This window comes from Perca flavescens, chromosome 16 (genome assembly GCF_004354835.1).
Source record: "Perca flavescens isolate YP-PL-M2 chromosome 16, PFLA_1.0, whole genome shotgun sequence".
NCBI lineage: Eukaryota > Metazoa > Chordata > Actinopteri > Perciformes > Percidae > Perca > Perca flavescens.
In genome coordinates this window covers 16,259,642-16,281,965 of record NC_041346.1, presented here as the reverse complement: position 1 = coordinate 16,281,965, position 22,324 = coordinate 16,259,642, and the positions used below count along the sequence as shown (strand labels likewise).

The 22,324-nt window shown below is 39.3% G+C and overlaps 2 protein-coding genes across 2 annotated transcripts; one reads left to right on the top strand and one right to left on the bottom strand.

Annotated features, from left to right (window-relative positions):
* Positions 1-3,638: 3,638 nt before the first annotated feature.
* Positions 3,639-4,965, top strand: rbp4l (retinol binding protein 4, like). Its single transcript, XM_028602306.1, has 4 exons — positions 3,639-3,755; positions 3,849-3,985; positions 4,538-4,650; positions 4,742-4,965. The coding sequence occupies exons 1-4, from the start codon at positions 3,639-3,641 to the stop codon at positions 4,963-4,965; spliced, it is 591 nt and encodes a 196-aa protein (XP_028458107.1).
* Positions 4,966-10,242: 5,277 nt separating this feature from the next.
* si:ch211-243g18.2 (keratin, type I cytoskeletal 18) lies at positions 10,243-19,581 on the bottom strand. The gene is made up of 10 exons (XM_028602370.1): positions 19,540-19,581; positions 17,788-18,060; positions 17,494-17,619; positions 16,908-16,990; positions 16,230-16,386; positions 14,720-14,884; positions 14,056-14,181; positions 12,985-13,202; positions 12,256-12,284; positions 10,243-10,744 (listed from the first exon to the last, which is right to left on the bottom strand). Exons 2-10 carry the CDS (start codon positions 18,049-18,051, stop codon positions 10,629-10,631), a joined length of 1,284 nt encoding a protein of 427 aa, XP_028458171.1. The 5' UTR covers positions 18,052-18,060; positions 19,540-19,581; the 3' UTR covers positions 10,243-10,628.
* Between the last annotated feature and the right edge of the window lie 2,743 nt (positions 19,582-22,324).

Here is a 22,324-nt window from a genome sequence, read left to right as displayed (position 1 = left end):
AAGCAACTACACTTTAGAAACAAGCCCCAAAAAAACGCGACCCGCGACTACCAATACTTTACAGAAAAACAAGCCCAAAGTCGTTTATAATAAGCGGACTTGGCAACACTGGTAATTACCTCTGATAGGACGCGTGCCCCAGGACACGAGAGTGCGCATTCAGTAAATGGACCTATATTACACTTCGAAGTTGCCTAAATGAAAAAAAGCAACATTCTTTTTCTTTTTTATTACTTTCGTCCCTTTTCCATTTCTCTTTTTATGCGTTTGTGCTGTTTCCGGTTATTCCTATCATAGACTGTATACAAGCTGTCAACGAGTTTTGCACCCAAAAAAACCCACATTCATCCTTCATATGCTCCATTTGCTGAGTTCATAAAGATGGAAAAAAAGAGCAATTACAGTACAGTGACCAAAAACTGTTTCATGATTATTATACATATGGTCAGCGTTATTCAGTGATAGACTTGAATTATGGATTGTCGTGGATTTAGTGTTGTTCTATCTATTTAGTGTTATTTATCTATCTATGGTTGGGTGGGCTGGTTGGACGTCACATTACTACTCAAAATAATAATACTTTTAGCCTACTAGTTGCAATGCTGACATTCACCACGAGATGGCAGCAGACCCATATTGTAGCACACCCCGGGTCATGAAGAGATAATACAAGATACTCAATAAATATGTTAACACATAAAGTGTGGTTGACTGACATCCATACTCTTCTGGTAGTTTATCATTTTTAATGGCAATTGTATGTCTTTATTATAGCTGACAGACAGTTCCTAAATAGATGAATATGGTCAGCAGAGGGTGTGTTAGCTTTGCCCCAGGTCTGTCTGAGTTATCAGCCAATCACATCTAGCTGATAATCATGACCTGAGGCTTGGAGCATGCTCTGTGGATGATGCAACACGTGTCCTCAGATCAAGAGTTAATTTATATCAGTGGTTTTGCAGGAACAATAGAAGTAGCCTACTCATCATCAATTTCTTGATTCTTGGCCACAAACTTGTATATGCTGCCATATTAACCTTCACATTTTTGAATTTAGGAATGTAAAATATAAAAAGGTGTATGGTAAGTCTATTTTGGTGATGATCCATTTCAGGCCATTGCGTTGGATTAAAGTACGGCACTGTGGAGAAAATAGGTTGTCTTATTTTACTGTGTCCTCACTGGGGAGACATTATCAGTGTGTGGTGAGTCTGCAGTTATGAACTTTCATTTGTGTATAAAAAGCAACATATTAAAGAACTTTAATTTAGCAAAGAAAAATGCACAATAAAAGAACAAAGCTACACATGAAGAATACTTAATCCAGGAAATGAGAGTTTACCTCAGCAGAGAGAAAGAAATTAGCTAATAAGCAATTAGAAATTGAGAGAGAGAGAGTGAGAGAGAGAGAGAGAGAGAGAGAGAGACAAAAAGTGCATATGTGCATTCATGCATGAAAATGTATATTTATATTGATTCCCTTTCCTACATTTAATAGAGGTTCTGACCTTTTTAGTGTGATAAAAGCCTTCCCAAACATGATATAATAACATAACATCATGTATAAACTCTTATCTAACTGTATTATCAGAGTTGATGTTATTATAAGCGGATCATACCATTATTTGGAAAGTTTTGACACACTTACAGGCTACTTCTCAGAGGATTACATACTGATTACTCACCCACGAGATAACAAAAGAACTACTCTAATTTTATTTACTCTCTGGTGGTGGTGTGAGATAATGTTCTTATTCTTAAACTGTGCTGAATTTACCAAACACCTAAACCCCATGTAGTATAACTTTACCAGTAGTATATGTCTTTATGTGTCTGTGTACATGTAAGAATGTAAATATGCATTTTCATTATTAATAATTATATTAATATTCATATTTTTTACTTTTTATCAGTATTTTTTTATTTTGACAACCCTGACAATGTGTAATGATGGATACTCTCCATCATTAAACATTGTCAAGGTTGTAACCACTAATGTAGTTTTTTTTTCTTTTAGGAAGCACTTCTAGGGTATGTATTTATTGTGGCACCTTGAGTAAGTAAGTAAGTAAAGTTTATTTCTAGAGCACATTTAAACACAGATTAGACGGACCAAAGTGCTGTACAAAAAGCAGGTGCCTTATAAAAAGAACCTTCAAATGTAAATAAAAAGTAGAAAGAGAACATACCAACGACAACAACAAACAGCAATTCACAGATCCAAACTGTGTCAGAGTGTGCAAATAAACAGGATCTTCTATGTCTATGTCAGCTTGACAGGGCATAGCTTTTATTAGTCTGTGGAGACATTATCTAATCTCAAATATTTGTTTTCTGTGGTGAGTGCCAAGAAACTGTGATTGGTGTGGAGGGTTTAAAGCCTTTACATTATCTAGCCTTGTGTACTGATGGATCCTACGCAGCCTTGGATGTTTTTCAAGTTTAGTTTTAAAAGTGGATTTGTGCTTTTTATACCAGTGTGGCACTTTGCCATAAACTTCAAACCTTCAGTGACTTTGATCAGAAACTCTCTCTCGGAAACAGATTTTGAAACAGATACTGATTTCTATATTTGTTTTGTTTTGTCTGCAAACATGACAGCACTATTAACATGCAAAATCAAACAATGAAAATCTATTTCTTGTCACATTGGTATTCTGGCATCTTAACCTTTTTAATTAGCACAAAACGTCTTCCTTATATAATATTTGTCATGCAGATAAATGCGTTTACAAATGTTTTTTTTGGCATGTATAAATCATATGAGTATTTCCTTAATACGCAAGACATCAGATAACAAAGCTCAAAAGTATCTGTTGCTACTCTGTAGGCCTTTTTCTTTAAGTAAGTAAAGATTTCAGTTTGTGTAAAGTCAAACACTTCATCTAGGCTGTATACTGTTCCATGCATGCATTCAAATTCAGTTTGTGTGCATGCACCTGCATCTGCTCAGATATCCACGTGCCTTTTTTGTTTGCTTCCAATCAGTTACATAAAGGTCTAATTGTTGTTATAGTAAGTCTTGGACAAGTTTCAACATGGAAGCCAGATTACCGTAAGTATTTCAACCCAACAGGATTACCTCCAGATTTAAGCACCTTATTTAGTTCCAAGCAATGAAAATCAGCCAGCTTGTCTGCGGAGTGTGTATATAAAGAGTGCCTTACACACCACAAGACCCAATCTGCTGGATAACCCAAACAGAAGAAGACTTTCAATTACTGTTGCTTCTTTGACTCAAAACAGGTAAAACTCTGACATTTACCCTGTATTTAGGTACTAGCTTGTGTATTTTCTTCAAATTGTATCAGTAGATATCAGCGAAAGCTACAGTATCTGAGATTGTGTTTTCTGAAAGTGTTTTGTTCACTTAAACTTTCTGTTCTGTCAGCTGTAACTGTTGAAATGAGAGATTTGATAATCACTGGATTGAGTAAAGTGCTACTATTTTCTTTATTTATCATGTCAAATGACGCAATATATTGTTGAGGCATTTATTGTATGTTAGTATACAAGACATCAGGGATGGTGGACTATTAGTTCCTGAGACCGAGTTTTGTGTCAAATTAGGATACTTCAGCAACCATGCAGAAATAATCCCAGCGTCTGTTTACACTGATGTGCATGCTCATTATAGAATGGGATCCTCTAAGGTGGCCCTGCTGCTGGTCTTGCTGTCCTGTGTAGAGCGCTGTCTGTCTGCCTCCTGTGTCGTTGACAGCTTCACAGTCAAAGGGGACTTTGACCCCAAGAGGGTGAGTGAATTGTAACGCACAAAATGCATGCATCTTGAAAACAGTAAGTGAACATCATTTTTGACTTGTCTTTTTCCTTCCTTTTAATCGCAGTATGCAGGGAAGTGGTACGCACTGCAGAAAAAAGACCCAGAGGGCCTGTTCCTGCAGGACAACATCTCCGCTGAGTACACCATTGATGATGACGGCTCCATGACTGCCTCCTCCAAGGGCCGTGTCACTCTGTTTGGGTAAATCAAGTGACTGTTTGTACTCACAGGGATGACTTTTTACCATGCCTTATGCACTCATTAAATACAGATAAGATTAAATAATCCAAAAGCAAAATCAAGGTAAAGGGTACACTTTTAGTCACAAAGACCTTCTTGACTTTCTAGGATAAGGATGTAGGATCTCAAATATGCTGTTTACAGGGTCAGCAGTTAGGAACAGGTGTAGAAGCAGAAGCACAGCGTTAGCTACAAACCGGGTTTTATGTGGATTATGGAGGATTAGGAAGGAATTAAATTTGAACAGGTGGATTTTTACATTTGGGCTTGAATGCACTTTTACAAACCAACTAACACCTGATTTAGGCGTTAATGACATGGACTGAAAGCAATCTAAACTTTATTTGGAGAAATTGTAAAATATACTGTATGTATATGTTTATACTGTAAATTGTAATGAATTAAGGTTTACACAGTTAAAGCTTCCTGTAATTGCAAGACAATGATATTGGCTAAAGACTGTTAATTTGTTGCACTTTGATACTAATGTGTGTTTGTATCATCACGTTGCAGCTTCTGGGTTGTGTGTGCTGACATGGCTGCCCAGTACTCTGTCCCCGACCAGGCCAACCCCGGCAAGATGTTCATGAACTACCAGGGACTTGCCAGCTACCTGTCCAGTGGAGGTCAGCTGTGCACACATATGCCCCTCACATCCCTCTTATACCTCCTCATTCCTCTTTACACCCACTAACCTCTCTCTTCCTTTCCAACCAGGTGACAACTACTGGGTCATCGACACCGACTACGACAACTACGCACTCACCTATGCCTGCCGCACCCTGAAGGAAGATGGCAGCTGCGATGACGGCTACGCCATTGTCTTCTCCAGGAACCCCCGTGGCCTGCCCCCCGCCATCCAGCGCATCATTCGTCAGAAACAGGAGCACATCTGCATGGCCGGAGAGTTTCAGCCTGTCCTGCAGTCTGGAGCCTGCTAAAGAGAAAGAGAGCAGGAGAGTGTGAAGTCAGCTAGTTGCAGTCTTAGAAGCTTGAAAGCAAGAAGAGAGAGAATGAAAAGAGTGTATGTGACCTATATGTGGGAGTGATAATGTGAATGGACAGAAGCAACAAAAAAAGAATGAGAGGAGGAAAAACATGAGAAATAAACGAAGACAGTGAAAAACCTGCATATGTTTTTTTAATCAAATTTCTCGTCTATCACTCTATGTCAATCCATTTTTAAATAAAATAATAAAAAAGTAAAATGTTACTGCTGCTGTGGTGTATTAAGTGAATTTGAAAGAAAAAAATTAAAGATATTTTTCTAAACAATATCACTGGAATGCTGTCATTTTTGCGTCGTTAAAAAGTTATATTTCATTTTTAAAACATGTATATGTGACTGTATATACATCCCCTAGTAGTTAAAAAAAGCATAAAGCTGTTTGAAGCAGTCAGCAGTTAAGGCTTGAAAACCTGTTTGCACTTTTGCCATGTAAGTGGCTGTGATCCCTCCTAAGCTCAAGAGAATGCAGCCAAACACAACACAATACGCACTGAGCAGTAATAAGCTTACTGGTGGTCTGATGTTCAGAGACCTTAGTCCTATTATACTACCTCACCTAGGCCACCTAGCATGCTCCACGGATCAAGGACCATATCAGGGGCCTCAGCTTTCTAAAAAGAAAAACTGTCTTTATACTCACAGCTAAGAAAATGCTCAAATGTATTTTGAATGGAAATTAGGTAATCTATACGCAATACAAAACAGCTAAACCCAAACAATATGTTATACTTCTGTCATGATTTAGCCTGTGAAACTGATATACCCTATCCTAGAGCATACAGTTCTTCATATTCTTGGATTTCGTGCTAGACAAACAGGAAAGGAAACTAACATTACATAGGCATCACTTTGGATGGAGAAACAAATCAAACAAACAATAATTATTTTTACAACAACAATTTACATTTTATGATCTCACCTTTACTGTAGACCCAGACTTTTCACGTAAATAGTTCCACAAGCTTGAGATAATAATTTAAGTGGATTTATGGTCTGGTGAGGCTCCAACTCAATACAATACCCCACGTCTGGAGGATGCCAGCATTAGGGTTTGTGGTCTTATAATGGTCTTCTTCATAGCAGCCTAACAAAGCTAAAGTGACAGACAAAATTCTACTTCGACATAAAAAATGCTGATTCAGTCTAATCTAGTGTTATTCAGTATCTTCTGTCTATCAAGCAAGTGGCTTTCCTCTCATACTGTCCCATTATTTACAAGTCTCTGAGGGAGAAGGGTTTTTACTGTCCAAACAGACAAGGTCCCTCTCTCTGAAGAAGGTCTTCATCATTGAACTCACTGTACCCTGGGAGGACTCAGTGGATGAGGCATACGATCGAAAACAACTACGCTATGCTGAGCTGGCTGCTGAAGCACAATATCGCAGATGGAAAACTGAAGTCCGTCCAGTGAAAGTGGGGTGCAGGGGGTTCGTGGCAGTGTCTACCACCAGACTGCTTAGAGACCTGGGAATCAGAGGCCAGAACCTGCGTCAGGCCATCAAAGCAATGTCAGAGGCCGCTGAGAGAAGTAGCCATTGGCTCTGGATAAAGAGACAAGACTCCTGCTGGGCTCCGGCTTGATTGGGTGATTGGGGGGATACGCTGTAGGGACTTGATCATCCCCGTAGGGCCTTCCTCAGCCGAGGATGTTTAGTTATAATGGCCAAAACATCCAATGAGGCCTGAGGTGTACTACTGATGATGTGTCCCTCGGATCACCCATCAAGGGGGATGCTCACCTGAAAACTTCACTGTCGAATACACTGTGAAGGTCAAGGACATTCTCTTAGTACGCGCTTGCACTTAAAGGATGTATTACATCTCGTCCTGTGTTCCCTGAAAACCGGTCATCATCATTTCAAACAGAAATAATGGACACACTACCTTACATGTATATGAAATTGTACAGTACATTGTGAATGTTTGCAATAGCTGCCTTTACTAAATCACTGAATCAATGACTCATGTGTACAATCACCATTAGACATGGTCTCAGTGCACTTTACAATTAAAGGAACACAGAGATAACAGACAGCAGCGAAACAATTGAACAGCATTAAAGCAGAAATAATAAACAATACAAAACCAGCAATATAAGAGAATAAGTGAAAAGGTTTGTTTGTGAAGGACGCAGAAAGGATGGTGTGTTATGGTTGGCTATAGTATAATAAGTAGATGTCGGTTTTCAATCTAGATTTAAAAACGTCAGCAGAGTGAGCTTCTTTAACATGTAGTGGGAGGCCATTCCACAGATGAGGGGCACCCATACAGTAGGAGAATGCTCTATAACCAACTGATTTTCTGTTTACTAGAGGAATGACCAGGAGACCAGAATCAGAGGGGAGCGGAGAGAGCGAGCTGGTGTACAGTATATGGTGTGATAAATACATTTTATAGTGATTACAGCAATAAGATTTGTCCACTAGATGGCAGTCAAACCACATCAAACACCGGACACAGTCCTTTTGGCCTTAAAGTCGCTGTAAAAGTCATAGTCTATGATTAATATATAGGCCTACATTTGTCATAGTTTCTATTAATAGTCAGTCATTTTCATGTTTGACCATTTGATGTTGATAAACTTATTTGATAAGTAACAGTTCAGATAAGTTCAGTGACAGCTGGTCACCAACAATGAGGCCTGCTACTTGATTATTTATACTCAGTATAAGTTTCTATTTTACATTACATTCTTTATTTATCATGCGGATGGCGTGAGGTGCCAGTGCTTTGGAAGAGGTGCATTTCAATGCTGTTTTTTAAAAGTGCAAGGCTCCATGTCCTTTAGAATAAACAGGTGAATGGATGGAGGGTGTAGGGCACTGACAGATAATTGGTGCTATTGTGTTTGTGTTGTGGGCTCAGGGTGGGGATGAGATTTGATCTGTTTGAGGGTTTTTTGTAGTAGCTTTAAAATGTCACCATGTTTTGTTCACATAACCAATAAAGGAGTAACACAATGAAGCAGAAAGGATAACATAACTCTAGATTACAGTTTAACTTTGTAGGTGTTGGAATCTTCTAAATGGTGCCTGAACGCAGCATCTGAATTTTGGAGGTGTGCCTGATTTTGAAACATCACCAGACTGCCTAATCCAATGATCTGTCTGTCTCCTACTCACCTATGTCTCTCTCTCTATATATATCTCTGGGGAAAACAGAGAAAAGACAGAAGGTGACTGCCTGTGTACTCTACCTGCCGCCATTTAAAAGATTTGAGAAAACATGAACAAGCTTCTGTTTGTGGATCGTTCTCAATGTGCAGCTCCTTTTTTTAAGAAATTGCCTCTGTAAACCTATTGTTTAGGAAATAAAGGTGCCTGCAGCAACACATGTTGTTGCCAGCAACATTTCTTATTGTTGTCTCAATATGTACCAAGTTCTCTAAATCTTTATGTGATTATGCGCATATAATCTTGTATTCAGTCTCAGCCTTCAGACTTATTTCTATTACCTAGGTAATTGGATGCTAAGTGAGTGAGATGGTTCAATCTGTTCCCAGTGCAGCTTTCCTTGTTTCAGGAATGAGTATACTGTTATAAACAACATAATTTATAAGGTCCTAAATACTGTTCATACATAACAGAGACAGATTTAATGCCACAGGTTCTCTCTCAATGGTAGGAGTTTGGCATTCATCACACAGACACTTACCACTTGAGGGAAATTGTTCCTTTAAAGGGGGAACAGAGGGCATTCTCATTTTCTAAAATAGACGCCTTCAGGCATCAGTTGGTTAAAAGGGTAGATGTGCAAGACATTAAAATAATAAATACTGCTGATACTTGTTATTATGATGGGGCATGTGTTATTGACGCAGAAAGTCTTCCCAGGGCACCAGTGTGAGACATTTCTCAGTTTCTTCTCGCTTACTTTATTAACCACCTGTCTCTCTGTTTGTGCTCCGTCTGACACACCTGTCTCTCTGTCTGTGTTTTTATTACTCTTTGAGTCGTCTGACCGAGAAACTGGCAGGGGGGGGTAGGTTCTTGACAAATCTGTTTAACTGCTCTGTAAACAGACCGTGTCTTTATTAAAATGTATGGGGACTGAGGATAAGAAGATAACCTGAGGCTGGAGTCAGCAGTGTTTCAGGGTTCACATTCAGTCCTTACATCTAAAATAAGGCACCATTTTCTACACAGGATGTTTTTTTTTTTTTTTTTTTAAAGCTCTCCAAATTTAATTCATTCTAAAAAAAGAAAAGAAGAAAAAAAAACTATATAGATGAGCACAATATTTTAAAAGTTTTTGAGAGTAAGAAATGTAGCAGCCTGTACTTTGTGGTTTGCTATACTCACAGTGCTGCTAAGGTGAAGATGATGTCCTGAGTGGCCCAGCCAGAGCACCACTGTAGCAGCAAACTCCTGCCTGGACTTGGTTCTATAAACATTAAAAAGAACATGAGTGGGATAAGTAACCAGGCTTACATTTTAGCATGACAAGATGCAAAGCTTGCTATTAAGTGACTTAGTGTGATTGACCTGATGTTATGGTCAGCTGGCCAACTGCAGGAGAGGCTTCCAGGAGAGATGGCTGCTGCACACAAAAGTTTAATTAATCTTCTATATCAGCCAGTTATAGGAATTAGTTATAGGGTGGTGGGGCCCCCCATCACCATCTTTGTCTTCCTAAATGTCAACAACTATTGAATAGATGACCATGACATGGTCCCCAGAGGATGAATCCTACTGACTATGGTGGTCCCCTGATGTTTCCTCTAACTCTATCATCATGTAAAATGTGTCCAATATGTTGTTTAGTGCTAATTAGCTAATATTAGCATGCCAACACATTAACCTAAAATGGCGAACATGGTAAACATCATACCTGCTAAACATCAGCATATTAGCATTGTCATTGTTAGCATGGTGATGTTAGCATTTTAATCAAAGCACTGCTGTGCCATAAGTATTTATTATATTATTGAGGTAAAGTCAAGACATTCTTTATGCAACTAGATCAACAACGGAGAAACTCAGAGCAGGTTTCACTGACATAACAGCCCAAAAACAAAGTCCATTTTGGCATTTGTTGATTTCAGTATAAAAGCCATAAAATGTTCATTCTGAGTGACATAAGAATGACGGGGTAAACAGAAACTTTATTTAGAACAGACAATTAAATGAGTACAACTCAGTAACATTTTTGTAAAAGGAGTAAAGGTAAGTATTATCATACTAAAGTTGTTCACACTAAGTAATAAATATCTTGTTTGAGTACAGTAAACAGCATTTTATTAGTAAAGCAGTATGAAGATGGCTATTAGTCAGTTGCTCTCACACAAAAACACACATTTCTATTGTAAGTTGGATTAAGCATGCATAGCTATAGTAGTACTGGACATACAGTATATGTTTGTGGCATTTTCTCCAGAAACAATTGATTGAACAAAGTGTCACTAATAAGTCAATTATGAGAAAACATTCCTCTGAAAACACAAAACATTCACATTTGTGTAATTCCCCCTCAAAAATTCAAAACAATATTTTCTCTGTTGCAAGAATAAATGACCCTCTTCTCCCTCTCTTTTTTTGTTTTGCATATCCCTGTCTCATTTGTCATCCGTTACTATCTGTTCTCTCCTTTCCCATTTTATTTCTTGGTCTCCTCGATCTGCTCCACCTCGCTGGATTCGTCCACCACTTTGCCGTTGATCATCGTCTGAGTCACCACCTTCACAATCTTCCTGGTGCGAACATCAGGCTCCTCTGCACGGACAGAGATGAGATCAAATGAGATGGGAAGGGATGAGATGGAAGAGGAGAGAGGAGAGGAGAGATTCATGATTTTAGAATGAGATTAGTTTTACAGCAAATGGGATCACAGGAGACTTACACAGGTGAGAAAGTAAGCTGCGATTAAAATAGATGACACATGATGAGATGGAGAAGAGAAAAGTTTGATGATATGAGATTAAATAAAAAGAAAATAGAAGAAAAAAGATAAAACAATTTGTAGCATGAAGATGAATCATATGACAAAAATATTAAATAATAGTGTGAGAAGAGATACGATGAGGTGGAAGAGATGATATGAGAGGGGAGGAGAGAAAACATTAGAAGTAGTGAGATGAGAAGGGAAGCATGTCGAGGTGCTACATAAATACTGTGAAAGAATCAAAACGCTTAATCGACAGAAGAATGCACACAGCCTGTATTCAGAAACAGGGCCTTTAAACGAGCCGTCAGGAGTTCTGTATGGTTGTGATGTCATAACTATACTATTTATAGATAGAAAAGTGCCCCTATAGTGCTGTTACAGTCATTCCCTGGCTGCAATGAGAGTGCAGATGCAGAGGACAAGGAAACGCCGATCAATCAGAGCAGACTGGGCTTTTTCAGGAGAAGGGCTTAAAGAGACAGGCGCTAAAATGGAGCGTTTCAGTGTTCAGACAGACCGTATGAAAAAAATAATGTGTTTTTGTAAACATGTTTTAGTAAAAAACCAAAATACAAGTATGAACCTTAAAATGAACATTAGATGGGACCTATAAAATGAGATGAGTCATTTCAATCTCATATTCCTCTGTAATTTGTGATGAATCATGTGCCTGAGTAGGCCCTCCTCAGTCCCTGCTCTGTCTCCGTTTTATTTCTCCTGATGTAGTGCGTTTGCAGTTTCATGGGTTGCACACTGAACTTCTATGTGTATGAACTGTGACAAATAAGATGTCGCGTCAGACACCTTCTGATGAAGGACGACGTGCAATTCTCACTAAGTTTGTATAAAAAAATTCAACTCTCCTGTCTCACTAAGGACTAAGGACTCTTAAAGGCGTCACAGCCTTTTTTGCGTTGTCTTTATGTTGAACATTAAACACCAAAACACCTCAAGCTTGTTAATTCAGCTGCAAGGCATGAGTCAGTCAGTTTAAGAGACAGTTACAACATTTTCCCACCCACATTTGTTGCTATAGGAGCTGAGCTGCTAGCGGTGGTTTCATTGTTTTGAGGTTCATAACACAATCATTAGTCCGGGGCCACCTGGGTGTGTACGTTTGTGTCTGCCTGTGCTTTACTTATCTCCTTCATCATTACTGCTTTAGTCACTCCCTGTTGTTTCCTTCAGGTTGTAATAAAATGCATAAAAGGAATGATCGGTGCTTCACTCTTTGCTGTGCTGATGTACTATTATATAATACTGTGCGTGGAAGTCATTCTGATATTCTGACATTGTGGCTTTTTTTTAATCAGTTAAAAATCAGAAGCCAAGAACTCACTTTTTGGTGGAGGAGGAACTTCCTTGACTCTGAGGGGAAGAAAGGAAACATGTCAGAATGAATAGCTTTAAATTGACATGAAAACAAGACAAACACTTAGGAATAGATCAAGAAATGCGCTCGTTCAAGCGGTATTGGCGGTTGATTGATTTAAAAATGGCAGGTTTGTGCAGGATGTCCTGTGTCGCACTAGTGAAGGTTCTCTCTGACCAATCAGTGGCCTGCAGCGTTTTAGTCTCGCATTGCCAGACCCTCCTTCACAGCTCTGTGGAGGAAGGTCTGACTAGTCCAAACAGCATTCCGGGATGGGAGAAAAACGTGCTCTGGTTTATTGGCATTTCTTTAAACCAATCACAATCGTCTTGGGCGGACACAATGACGGTGCCGCTGCAAAATAGCCTCGGGAAAAAAAATGGTTTTGGTGGAACAGGTGTACGTTCAGGTTGTTTTAGTCGTGCAACAGAAAACTCAGACTGGACAGATAGTCTAGCTAGCTGTCTGGATTTACCCTGCAGAGATCTGAGGAGCAGTTAACCATAGTCCTCATAAATTGACCAGAGTTTAAAATGCCAACACAAAGACAGCAGAAGGTGACTGACATCTGGACTAAAATGAGGGACATCTGGCGGAATTTCCGGCGTCACCTGAACATGTGGTACGTCGTACTATGTGGTGGAAATGCAGCATCAGTTCAGCTCTCATCCGGTCATGAGGATGGTAAAAACTCACGTCTCCTCTCCCTCCAGGAGGCGCCTGTAGGTTGCGATCTCCATCTCCAGGTTCTGCTTGATGCGGAGGAGCTGCTCGTAGTCGGTCTTGGTGCGCTGCATGTCCAGTCTGAGCTGGGAGAGGTCGTCCTCCAGCTGGCTCAGGGTGGCCTGCAGCCGCTCCATCTCAGCAGAGTATTTCTGACCTGTCTCACCCAGGTTACCTTCCAGCGCTGCTATCTGAGGAGAGAAGTGAAAATAATGAGAGCTGACCTAACTTATCCACATACCTGGGTCTAATATTACCATTGTGTGCTTTTAATGTTGCCCATAATCGTATCAGTTTATAAGTCAAATGACAGGTGACCTGGTAAATGTCCCAAAATTATTCATAATTCTGTTATGTTGGCTGGTATTAAAAACCTCCTCACATTTCCTTATAGGGTGTTTTTCAGTAGAAATCAAAGCTCAGTGTCTCTTGATTCTGAAACTACTTCCCAAACCATTATCAACAAATACCTGAGAGCTGACAAGGCCTTGGCATCCAAAACAAACATTCGCTGCTCAGACACGATTAGGCTACCGATCTCACCATCGAAACTCACCCCCGTACAATTTAGCAACTGAATCCACAGTCCTTTTATGGTTTATCAGCGTGGGAGAACATGTTTACTGTCAACACAGGATTAAGAAAGCGAAAAACAAAGAAATTCTCAGACATTGATGTCAAGTTCAACAAACTGGTGTCACTGAGACTGAATCTAAAGTACTGTAAGGATTTTCTGTATTGGTATTCGACAAATCCCTTCTAAACCCGCTCTTTCTTTAACACAATCGCGGCTTTGTGAAAAGGTAATACTCATAACCATATTTCAAAATCATGGTTGTGGTGTTTGCACTGCCTAATGGGTATTAGGTTTTGTTTGCACTGCTCCAAATGGAGAAATATTATACATTTATTTTCAAACCAACACACAACCATGTACTGTAAGGCTTCAGCATTTTTCTTCCAACAAATTTCATCAAAAAAATTTCATCAAAAAAAACCTGTCTTATTACGTCTCTTGTGTGTGCTCATGGTGTAGCCGCTCACCTGTTTGTGCAGCCCATCCAGCTCCACCTCCAAGGTCTGCAGGAAGCGCTGCCTATCAATCAGCTCGCTCTGAGCTCCTCTCAGAGCCTCGTTGCTCTCCTTCACCTCGTTCTGCACGTTCTCCAGCTACACAAAATAAACACAGGAATGCACACTCACATGGAATGCATGTACTGTACTACACGTGTGTTTCCCCTCACTCCCCTTGCTATTTCTTCTCTGAATATTTATACATATTGTTTTTTGTCTTTTTGTCTTTGTCTCGGCCATTTCATAAAAACTCTGATATAGGATTTCACTGCCAGGTGTAACTAACTGACAAACAATTTTAGTGTAGAGATGAAATGATTTTTAAATCAAAAACAGTTAAAAATATTCTCTCAAATGTGAGGATTTGCGCCTTTAAAAACACACACACACACACACACATATATATATATATATATATATATATATATATATATATATATATATATATATATATATATATATACTGTATATCTTTGAGTTTTGTATATTTAAAGACACCATGGCCACAAGTTGTAATGGGCATTGTTTCCCTATTTTTGGACATACACTAAACAAAACAAAAAAATCTCTAATGACAAAAGTCTTTAGTTGCAGTCCTATTTTAATAAATCAGCTGAGCACTCTCTGCCCTCACCTTCTTGCGGTACCACTGCTCCGCTTGGTCCTTGTTCTTCTTGACAATCCCCTCATACTGGGAACGCAGTTCAGACAGAATGGTGCCCAGTTCTGGCCCGCTGGCCGAGTCCACCTCCACATTCACTTCATCTTTGGCAATACGAGACTTCATCTGCTCTAGTTCCTGCGGGAGGGGAGGGATACTTATGTGTATTTGTGAATGAAAAGAACACTGCATTGCGTCATTGCTACATAAACTAAAAATTGTACCATATGTGTGAATATACAGACGACATATGGAACCAGGGATAGTCTTGTGAATCCGACACCGCAAGGTGGCAGAGAGAATGTAAGGACATCTTCATAATTTAGATTTTCTCCATTAATAGTTGATGGGGCAGAGCTCACCTTACCTCTGCTTACTAACACACACACACACACACACACACACACACACACACACACACACACACACACACACACACACACACACACACACCTTTCACTCTCGTTTCTTTGTGACATTGTGTCATGTCACATTTGTTTTTAATCCTTTGAGGTCTGAGGGTATTTGCATAAAACCGATCACCATGTGTTTCATATCAAAATGTTCAGAACAAACTCAGCTTTCTGTTTAGTATTTTTTTCTAGAGCATTGTGTAAAGAGATAATTAGGCGCTAAAGCTGAAACAATCTTCGCTTTTTGAAATTCCTAAAATCTCTTTTGAAAACAAACCTTAACTTATGATATGTTGTGCGAATTGTTTTGGTGCTTAAAATGAGTTTACCAAAGTCATAGGTTCACAAAGTACTGTAATAAATGATTAAAATAGTAAATAAATGTCTGAAATGATACTGGTTTTAATGATATTGAGATAAAAAAATTTCCAGCCTCTGTTGGACAATAAAGTTCAATTATATAATTTATTTTTTTCATTGTATCCTTGCTTGGGATGGAGAAGAATGTGTGATCTAGTCTCGTTTAGTCAAATTCATTCTCAATATCTGCAGTAGGTCATGTATTGGCTCGGTGCAGTTTTATTCACATCTTGTTTCAGTAAGCAGGAGATCAGTCCTTCTCTTGATGAGAGGGGGTAAACTTATCTTAGTTTCTTACCCCCCCCTCCCCAGAGGACAGTAGTCCGGATGCCTCGGATCAGCTGATTGGGCAGAAAGAGAAGGTTTGGGAAACCAGATCTACCTGCTTCTTTTGTCTATAGTAACCAGAGGACCACCTCTCTCTCTCCCCCCCCCCCACACATTATTTTCTCTCTGCTTAGGCTCTAAATAAGACCTCTTGAGTCCATTAAACTGGGTCAGCCCGATATATCAAACAACTTGTTGTTTGTGAGTGCAGGTTGTAGAATAAAAGAAAGGGCCATGAAAATGAGATCAGGCAAATGTCGAGTAACAGAGAAGTAATTCTGATAACACCGTGTTACTGTAAAAGACCTGCAGAGATGTGGGCAAAGAAGAAAAGAGAAGGGATAAGAAACTATTACCGGCAGACAGCTTTAAGACAGACTTACCTCCTCATGGTTTTTCTTGAGGAAGTAAAGTTCTTCTTTCAGGCTGTCCAGATCTCCCCTCAGGGAGGCGATAATCTGCTCGTGGTCCGTCTTGGCCTTTTTCAGAGCAACACAGTCTCGCTCCACAGACTGACACATCACCAGCTCAGTCTCCCATCTAAGTAAAGTCCAGATAAATGGAGAGAAAGGCAAAAAAAAAATATTTATTCACTTTCTTTTTAACTGCAATAGAAAGTGCCTCAAAGTTACATCTAAACTTGAAAGCTCTGTCTGCAAAAAAGAAGAAAAGCATTCGTATCGATCTAGTTCCATCTCATGACATCTCTTTGCAAAACGTTCATTGAACAAAATACTCAAGACTTTACAGGGAAAAAGTAGGAAATTAATGGTTAAAGCAAAAATGTAAGTATTATGATGTTTTTCTAATAGGAATTTGCATTAAATATCTCAACAGTTGAGCCAATATAACACTAAAAAGTAACATTTTAATATTAATTTAATGCTCCCATGCCACACAGGCATTACTAAAGTGCGCTACCGCATGAAGCAGATGTAGTAAACCTCAATCAAAGACAGTGATTAAACTCTAACGGCCTCAGTAAATCACGTAAAAAAGAGACAAAGACAAAGACTCAGTCTCAGTTGTTCATCTTCATCCTGTTATCATGAATCACTCACTTGATTCTGAAGTCATCAGCAGCCAGTTTAGCATTATCAATCTCTAACATGAGACGAGCATTTTCCAAGGTCCTCTTCCTCACCTGACAAATATCGATGGGGAGAAACAATGTTATGATAGACATCAACATCCTTTATTAAAGTCACACAGAAGTCATGTGCATTTGATGCTTCATGTATTGTGTTCACATGTTTATATTCGTTAATACTGGCAGTGAAAGTACCAATGTTACAAAAGACAAATGAAAAGTTGAATCCTTATTCAATAAGGTAACACATTCCATCTTCATTAAACTTTAACTTTCTCTGTTTGGTCAAGATAGGCAGAAATAATGGCTTTACTCAGGCTCTGGTTGGTACAACTCAAAGATTAAGTGTAGGTGAAATTCTGCCTCTGATGAATCTAATGATGCAGTTCCTGCTAAAAGATCTTATGTCCACATTTGCATGAATGTTTTGTCTATGTAAAATAACCAATGTCATCATAACCTTGAGCTTTGTTCATGAAAACAAAACTTGCAATCTGGCTGCCGGTCTGTGTCATGTACAGTATGTTTGGTGTGGTTCCACGGCCCTTCATGCCTACCTCTTGCTCAACAGCATGAGCTTGGGCCATCATGGAATCGAGGTCATGGCCTTTGGGAATGCGGTCAAGCATCAGCTTCTTGATCTTGGCCTCCAGGTCTGCATTGGAGCGCTCTAGTGAACGCACCTAGAGGAAGACAAAGAGAGAGAAACAGTTCAATGATCAGAGTGTTTCAGCTTGCTACTAGTGGTGTTGGATCCTTGTCTGCATGGTGCCAAATGGAGATACACCTATCACCCATTTGGCTGCTGACCAACAGTATTAACAGCGCTGCTACTGTTTTATGAATCACACCTTGTCCAGGTAGTTGGCCAGACGGCTGTTGAGACTCTGCATGGCTTCCTTATCATTGATGCTGTTGCCGTGCAGGCCGTTAAGTTGCAGGCTGGTTGGCCCGTTGAGATCCTGGCTGATGGAGGCCGAACGGCTCAGCGGGCTGGCTGCGGCGAAAGACACAGACGCACGGGAGCGGGCGCGACCGGTGTCCATCAGAGAACGACTGGAAAAGGAGGGCTGACGGTTCATAGAGAAGCTCCTCATTGACATGCTGGAGGCCATGATGGGGGGCTGTGAGGACACAAAGATGGAAACGTTGGTGAACTTGTAAAGACAAAATGGAGGCAAGACATGACGAGAGAAACCCAAGCACAATCACACATGTTACATCCATCACAGCTGCTAAGGGCTCATCGCTCTGAATAGAGAGTGGATGGATTTTCAAATTACAGCTATAAGGTCATAAGGAAAATACATAACTTCAAATGCCAGACTGTTTGACTTATTGCAGCAGTTTAAAGCTAGTGTTACATGACATCTGGCTGTGGAAAAGCTCTTTTGTGGCCCTTCAGCAAATGTGTTTTATTCTAGCATTTGGCTAGACTTACATACAAGTAGGGCCTTAGATTCAAGACGACTGAACGCCCCACTGAAAATGATGAAAGGAGTCTTTTCAATGAGTGTACGTATGGCTGGCTAGTGGCTTTTAAAATGAACCATCTGCATTGAAGAGATGACTGACTTTACAGTCACAGCCACTTCAGTCTGTTTGTCTCGGCTCTGTTCAAATGCAACTTCAACTCAAGTCAGTGTAAAATCAAAATGTAAATGAGCACAGCTCAACCCTGGGTCAAAGGAGAGCCTCTTAACGGGACTAAGAACGCTCTCATGAAGTCTATTACTATGATAATAAAGTGCATTTTATATTCAAGAAGAGACTAATACAGGATTCATAAAAACATAAAGTGAGGAGATGAAAAGTGGCTTCACAAAATAGCTTTCTTAAAGGTTTAGACTAATGGAGAAGTGGTTAAATGTTATACAAGATTATGAAAGTTATGTTTCTATGTAAATCCAGTTTATACGCAAATCATTTTTTTCAGCGATATAACTTTGTTTACTGTAAATACCTAGTATTTTCTTCCCTACTTCTTAACCTCAGTTAAGTTTAACAGGTGTTCACAGTACTTTCTGGACTTAGTTGGTGTATAGATAATAGATGTTAAACATACAGGACAGTATCTTTGTGTGTGTGTGTGTGTGTGTGTGTGTGTGTGTGTGTGTGTGTGTGTGTGTGTGTGTTTCTGTAGATTAGCAGTCAAGGGAACCTCTCTGTCTCTCTGTCACTTGATCCTTGCAACACCGTTCCCACAACACTACAAAGGACCCAGCAGGAGACAGACGGCCCTTGTTCAGATGAAAGATATAGCTTGGGAAAATGATGGGGAAAATATTCAGAGTGAATTCCAGTGACACAAGGAGACACTTTGTTCAGCAGGAAATGGCCCTTTATTTCATTTTTTTTTGTTTAAATCATCTTGCCATTAGCTGACAAATAGTTGTGATGACAACTGTTGAATGAAAGTGAACAGAAAGATAATTTTCATTTGCTAGAAAGTGGTAGAAGCTTTTTCTTCCAAATGCTTATTTTTTTCATAATCTCAACTATTAAACTTAATAAAAGAAAAAAGTAGAATTGTTGGAAATTAATTAAATCATCAATTCTAATAAATCTAATTGCAATAACCCATTAAAAAGCATCCTACTCACCAGGGTTTTCTTCAGATAGATGTACAGTGGGATCCAGAGGAATACACGAGGCTCTGTGCTGCTGATGCTACAGGACAGGTGAGCTTATATGCGGGTGTGCAGGAAGTGGGAGGAGCTAACTGTGAACAGGAGGTGTGTTTACTGCACCTGAAGGTCTTGAGACAGGTAAATGTGGAGTCTTGCGATTAAACTGTAACATACATTTCCATTTTACCTGCCTACTGTTGAGGTGCACTAAGCTGAGAAACTCCATAGTTATTACAAGGAGGCAGTGACAGAATAGGTATTGTAAGTCTTGAGCTTGGCTTCAGAGCTTGGCTTGAACTTGTACTTAATACTCTTTATTTAATTTTTTTTTAACCTTCGTCCATTGTCCTGATGTCTAAAATACTTACTTGGAACAGTAATTTGTGTAAGATATGGTTTAAAAACAATTCCATTTACCAGATTAAATTCATCCAGGATTATGAAAATACAAATATTGTTCATTTCAATAGTTTGCTGGGCACAAGATATCTCCTGTCTGTTCTTGGTGTATGTGCACTGGAGTGTTTAAGTTTTCACATCACACTTGTGTGTACATTTCATGTGAAACTCAGATTTAAGGTAAACACAAACATCTTCCTCCCTCAACAGATGAATGTGAATCAAACCTTCCAAGGATAAATGGACATACTGTAACATAATGGGGACTTTAAACAATGGGGGCAGAGCAACAAACTGTAGACCATAGACATTTCATCACCCTATAAAGTTGATATAGTAAACATGAAACAACCTTCTGTTAACACATCCTGGAGACACGCATCGACATAATCATTCGGAGTCGTCTTTCAAGCCACCAACTCCGGAGAGAAATAGTTGCTAAATGCTCAAAGCGGTGAGAGTGAACCACAACAGTAAAACTGTGGGTTGTAAAACCAAAACAATGAGCTGAAAGATGCCAAAACGCTTTGTAGGAGAACTGCAGAGTTGTGTGACAATTCTCTGTGTATTCGTCGCTATGAGAGACCCCTTTCACACTATGAAAATATAGGGTAGTTCAGCTTTGAATACTAAACCAACATATTCTTTCAACAGATATTCAGTCAGGGATGCTGACAGTTCTCAGCTTCCACCTCGCAGCATCACTGATCCCAATAAAGCATGCCCTCTCATGTATCTGTGCTGTTAAACATCTCATTATCATCACCATCCTTTTACTGTTGTATGTGGGTGGGTGGAACCCTGCCAAGCTTAAAGCTCCTTATACTGTATATATATATATATATATATATATATATATATTACATTTAGCATACTTTAGTATTTTTTTCATATTTTTATTGTAATTCTCTTCATTTCTATATTTATGGCTCTCGATTTTTGCAATACTTGCTTTTATTGTTATGTGGGTTGGTGGAGCCCTGCCTGCAGTTCCCTGAATCCCTCCTATCCTGCAGTCAGTCATCTCGCTGCAACCTGACCCTCCTACTGTTGGAGATAAAATATTCAACAAGTCGCTCACAGAGACAGAAAACCTGCTGGCTGAAGCACTGTGAAACAAACATGGTTGCAAACTCATAATAGTTTACATGCAGACACAACATATATCAAAGCTTACGCCCTGAAACACTCCAATAAATGAGTCCTAGTTAATAAAGGTTGTAAAATTAAAGATGACGCTGTATTTGAGCGCCAGGTAAGACATTTAGACTGACCAAATGTTTATTGTCATTCATTTAGGTACTCTCTACACACACATACACGTGTGTAACTAACACACGCTGCTGTGGTCAATATTTACTGACGACACAGCACGCTCTCATGCTTACACAGCAGAGGTCTGGACTGATGATTCAATCCTCTAACTATAGCCTAAATCTTTGAACTTTGTCCATGCAAATTCTTGTAGAAACATAGAGGGACGTGTCATATCAAAAATGTTTGTGTGTGTTTCCCACGTATTATTTTTATCATATTCAAATTCAAGTGAGGTAAACGTATTCCTTGTGTCCGTCAGCATTGCAAATGTCTCTATTTGCATCCACAGACATTCTGCATTTAGTTCCTACGAGTTGCGTTGGCGCACATTGGTTCATTCTTTTGCTCGGTAATTAGCCTATCGATGTAGATGCGTGCTTAAAACCAAAACTATTGTCACTCAAAAAAAGTTGAAACTTAAAGTTGTATGTCAATCCGTTTATTTCAAAATAATAACAAAACTAATCAAACAAAATAACAGTTCTCCTTTTCCTCTTACCACGTTATCACCGTACACATGATCTCGCTGTGCGAAACACAGCTGTACCAATATAGGCCACATTTAAATACACTTTTCCCACCCACAGCGTCACACGCTGGTTGCCCATGAAATACCTCCAACAAGTTGTATTTGAACAAAAAGCGAATAGCTATATTATTCTAAAATGACTTTATGACATGTATCTGTGTCCTTACCATTTACAAACTGCAAGATGTGGTGCTCTGATGGAGGCTTGTTTGCCAAAAACACATCATTCTGAGAAGTGAAAAATGGTAACCTGAGGCTGTGCTATTAAAACATATTTTGTGCTTTGGAACTGCTGCTCTCCTTATATTTTTCTGTAACTTAAGCAGTGAATCTCTTGCGTTTTATAATAGGCTACATAATAATTTCTTTGTATGCCACTTTTTCATTACAAACAATCAATACAATTAAAGGTGCATGAATAAAATCATCAATGTGCAGCGTATAGAACATAAGATGTCAAGCATAAAAGATTAAAATGATTGAGAGGCTAATTGACAAAAAGCTGCTTTAAGA

Excerpts from the sequence above, each read along its gene's own strand:
- si:ch211-243g18.2 (XM_028602370.1), bottom strand. The coding sequence starts at position 18,051 with ATGGCCTCCAGCATGTCAATGAGGAGCTTCTCTATGAACCGTCAGCCC. Across the intron at positions 14,885-16,229 it reads TCAAGAAAAACCATGAGGAG|GAACTAGAGCAGATGAAGTC; the intron begins GTAAGTCTGTCT and ends CCCCTCCCGCAG. Across the intron at positions 13,203-14,055 it reads TGGATGGGCTGCACAAACAG|ATAGCAGCGCTGGAAGGTAA; the intron begins GTGAGCGGCTAC and ends TTCTCTCCTCAG.
- rbp4l (XM_028602306.1), top strand. The coding sequence starts at position 3,639 with ATGGGATCCTCTAAGGTGGCCCTGCTGCTGGTCTTGCTGTCCTGTGTA. Across the intron at positions 3,756-3,848 it reads GGGACTTTGACCCCAAGAGG|TATGCAGGGAAGTGGTACGC; the intron begins GTGAGTGAATTG and ends TTTTAATCGCAG. Across the intron at positions 4,651-4,741 it reads CAGCTACCTGTCCAGTGGAG|GTGACAACTACTGGGTCATC; the intron begins GTCAGCTGTGCA and ends CTTTCCAACCAG.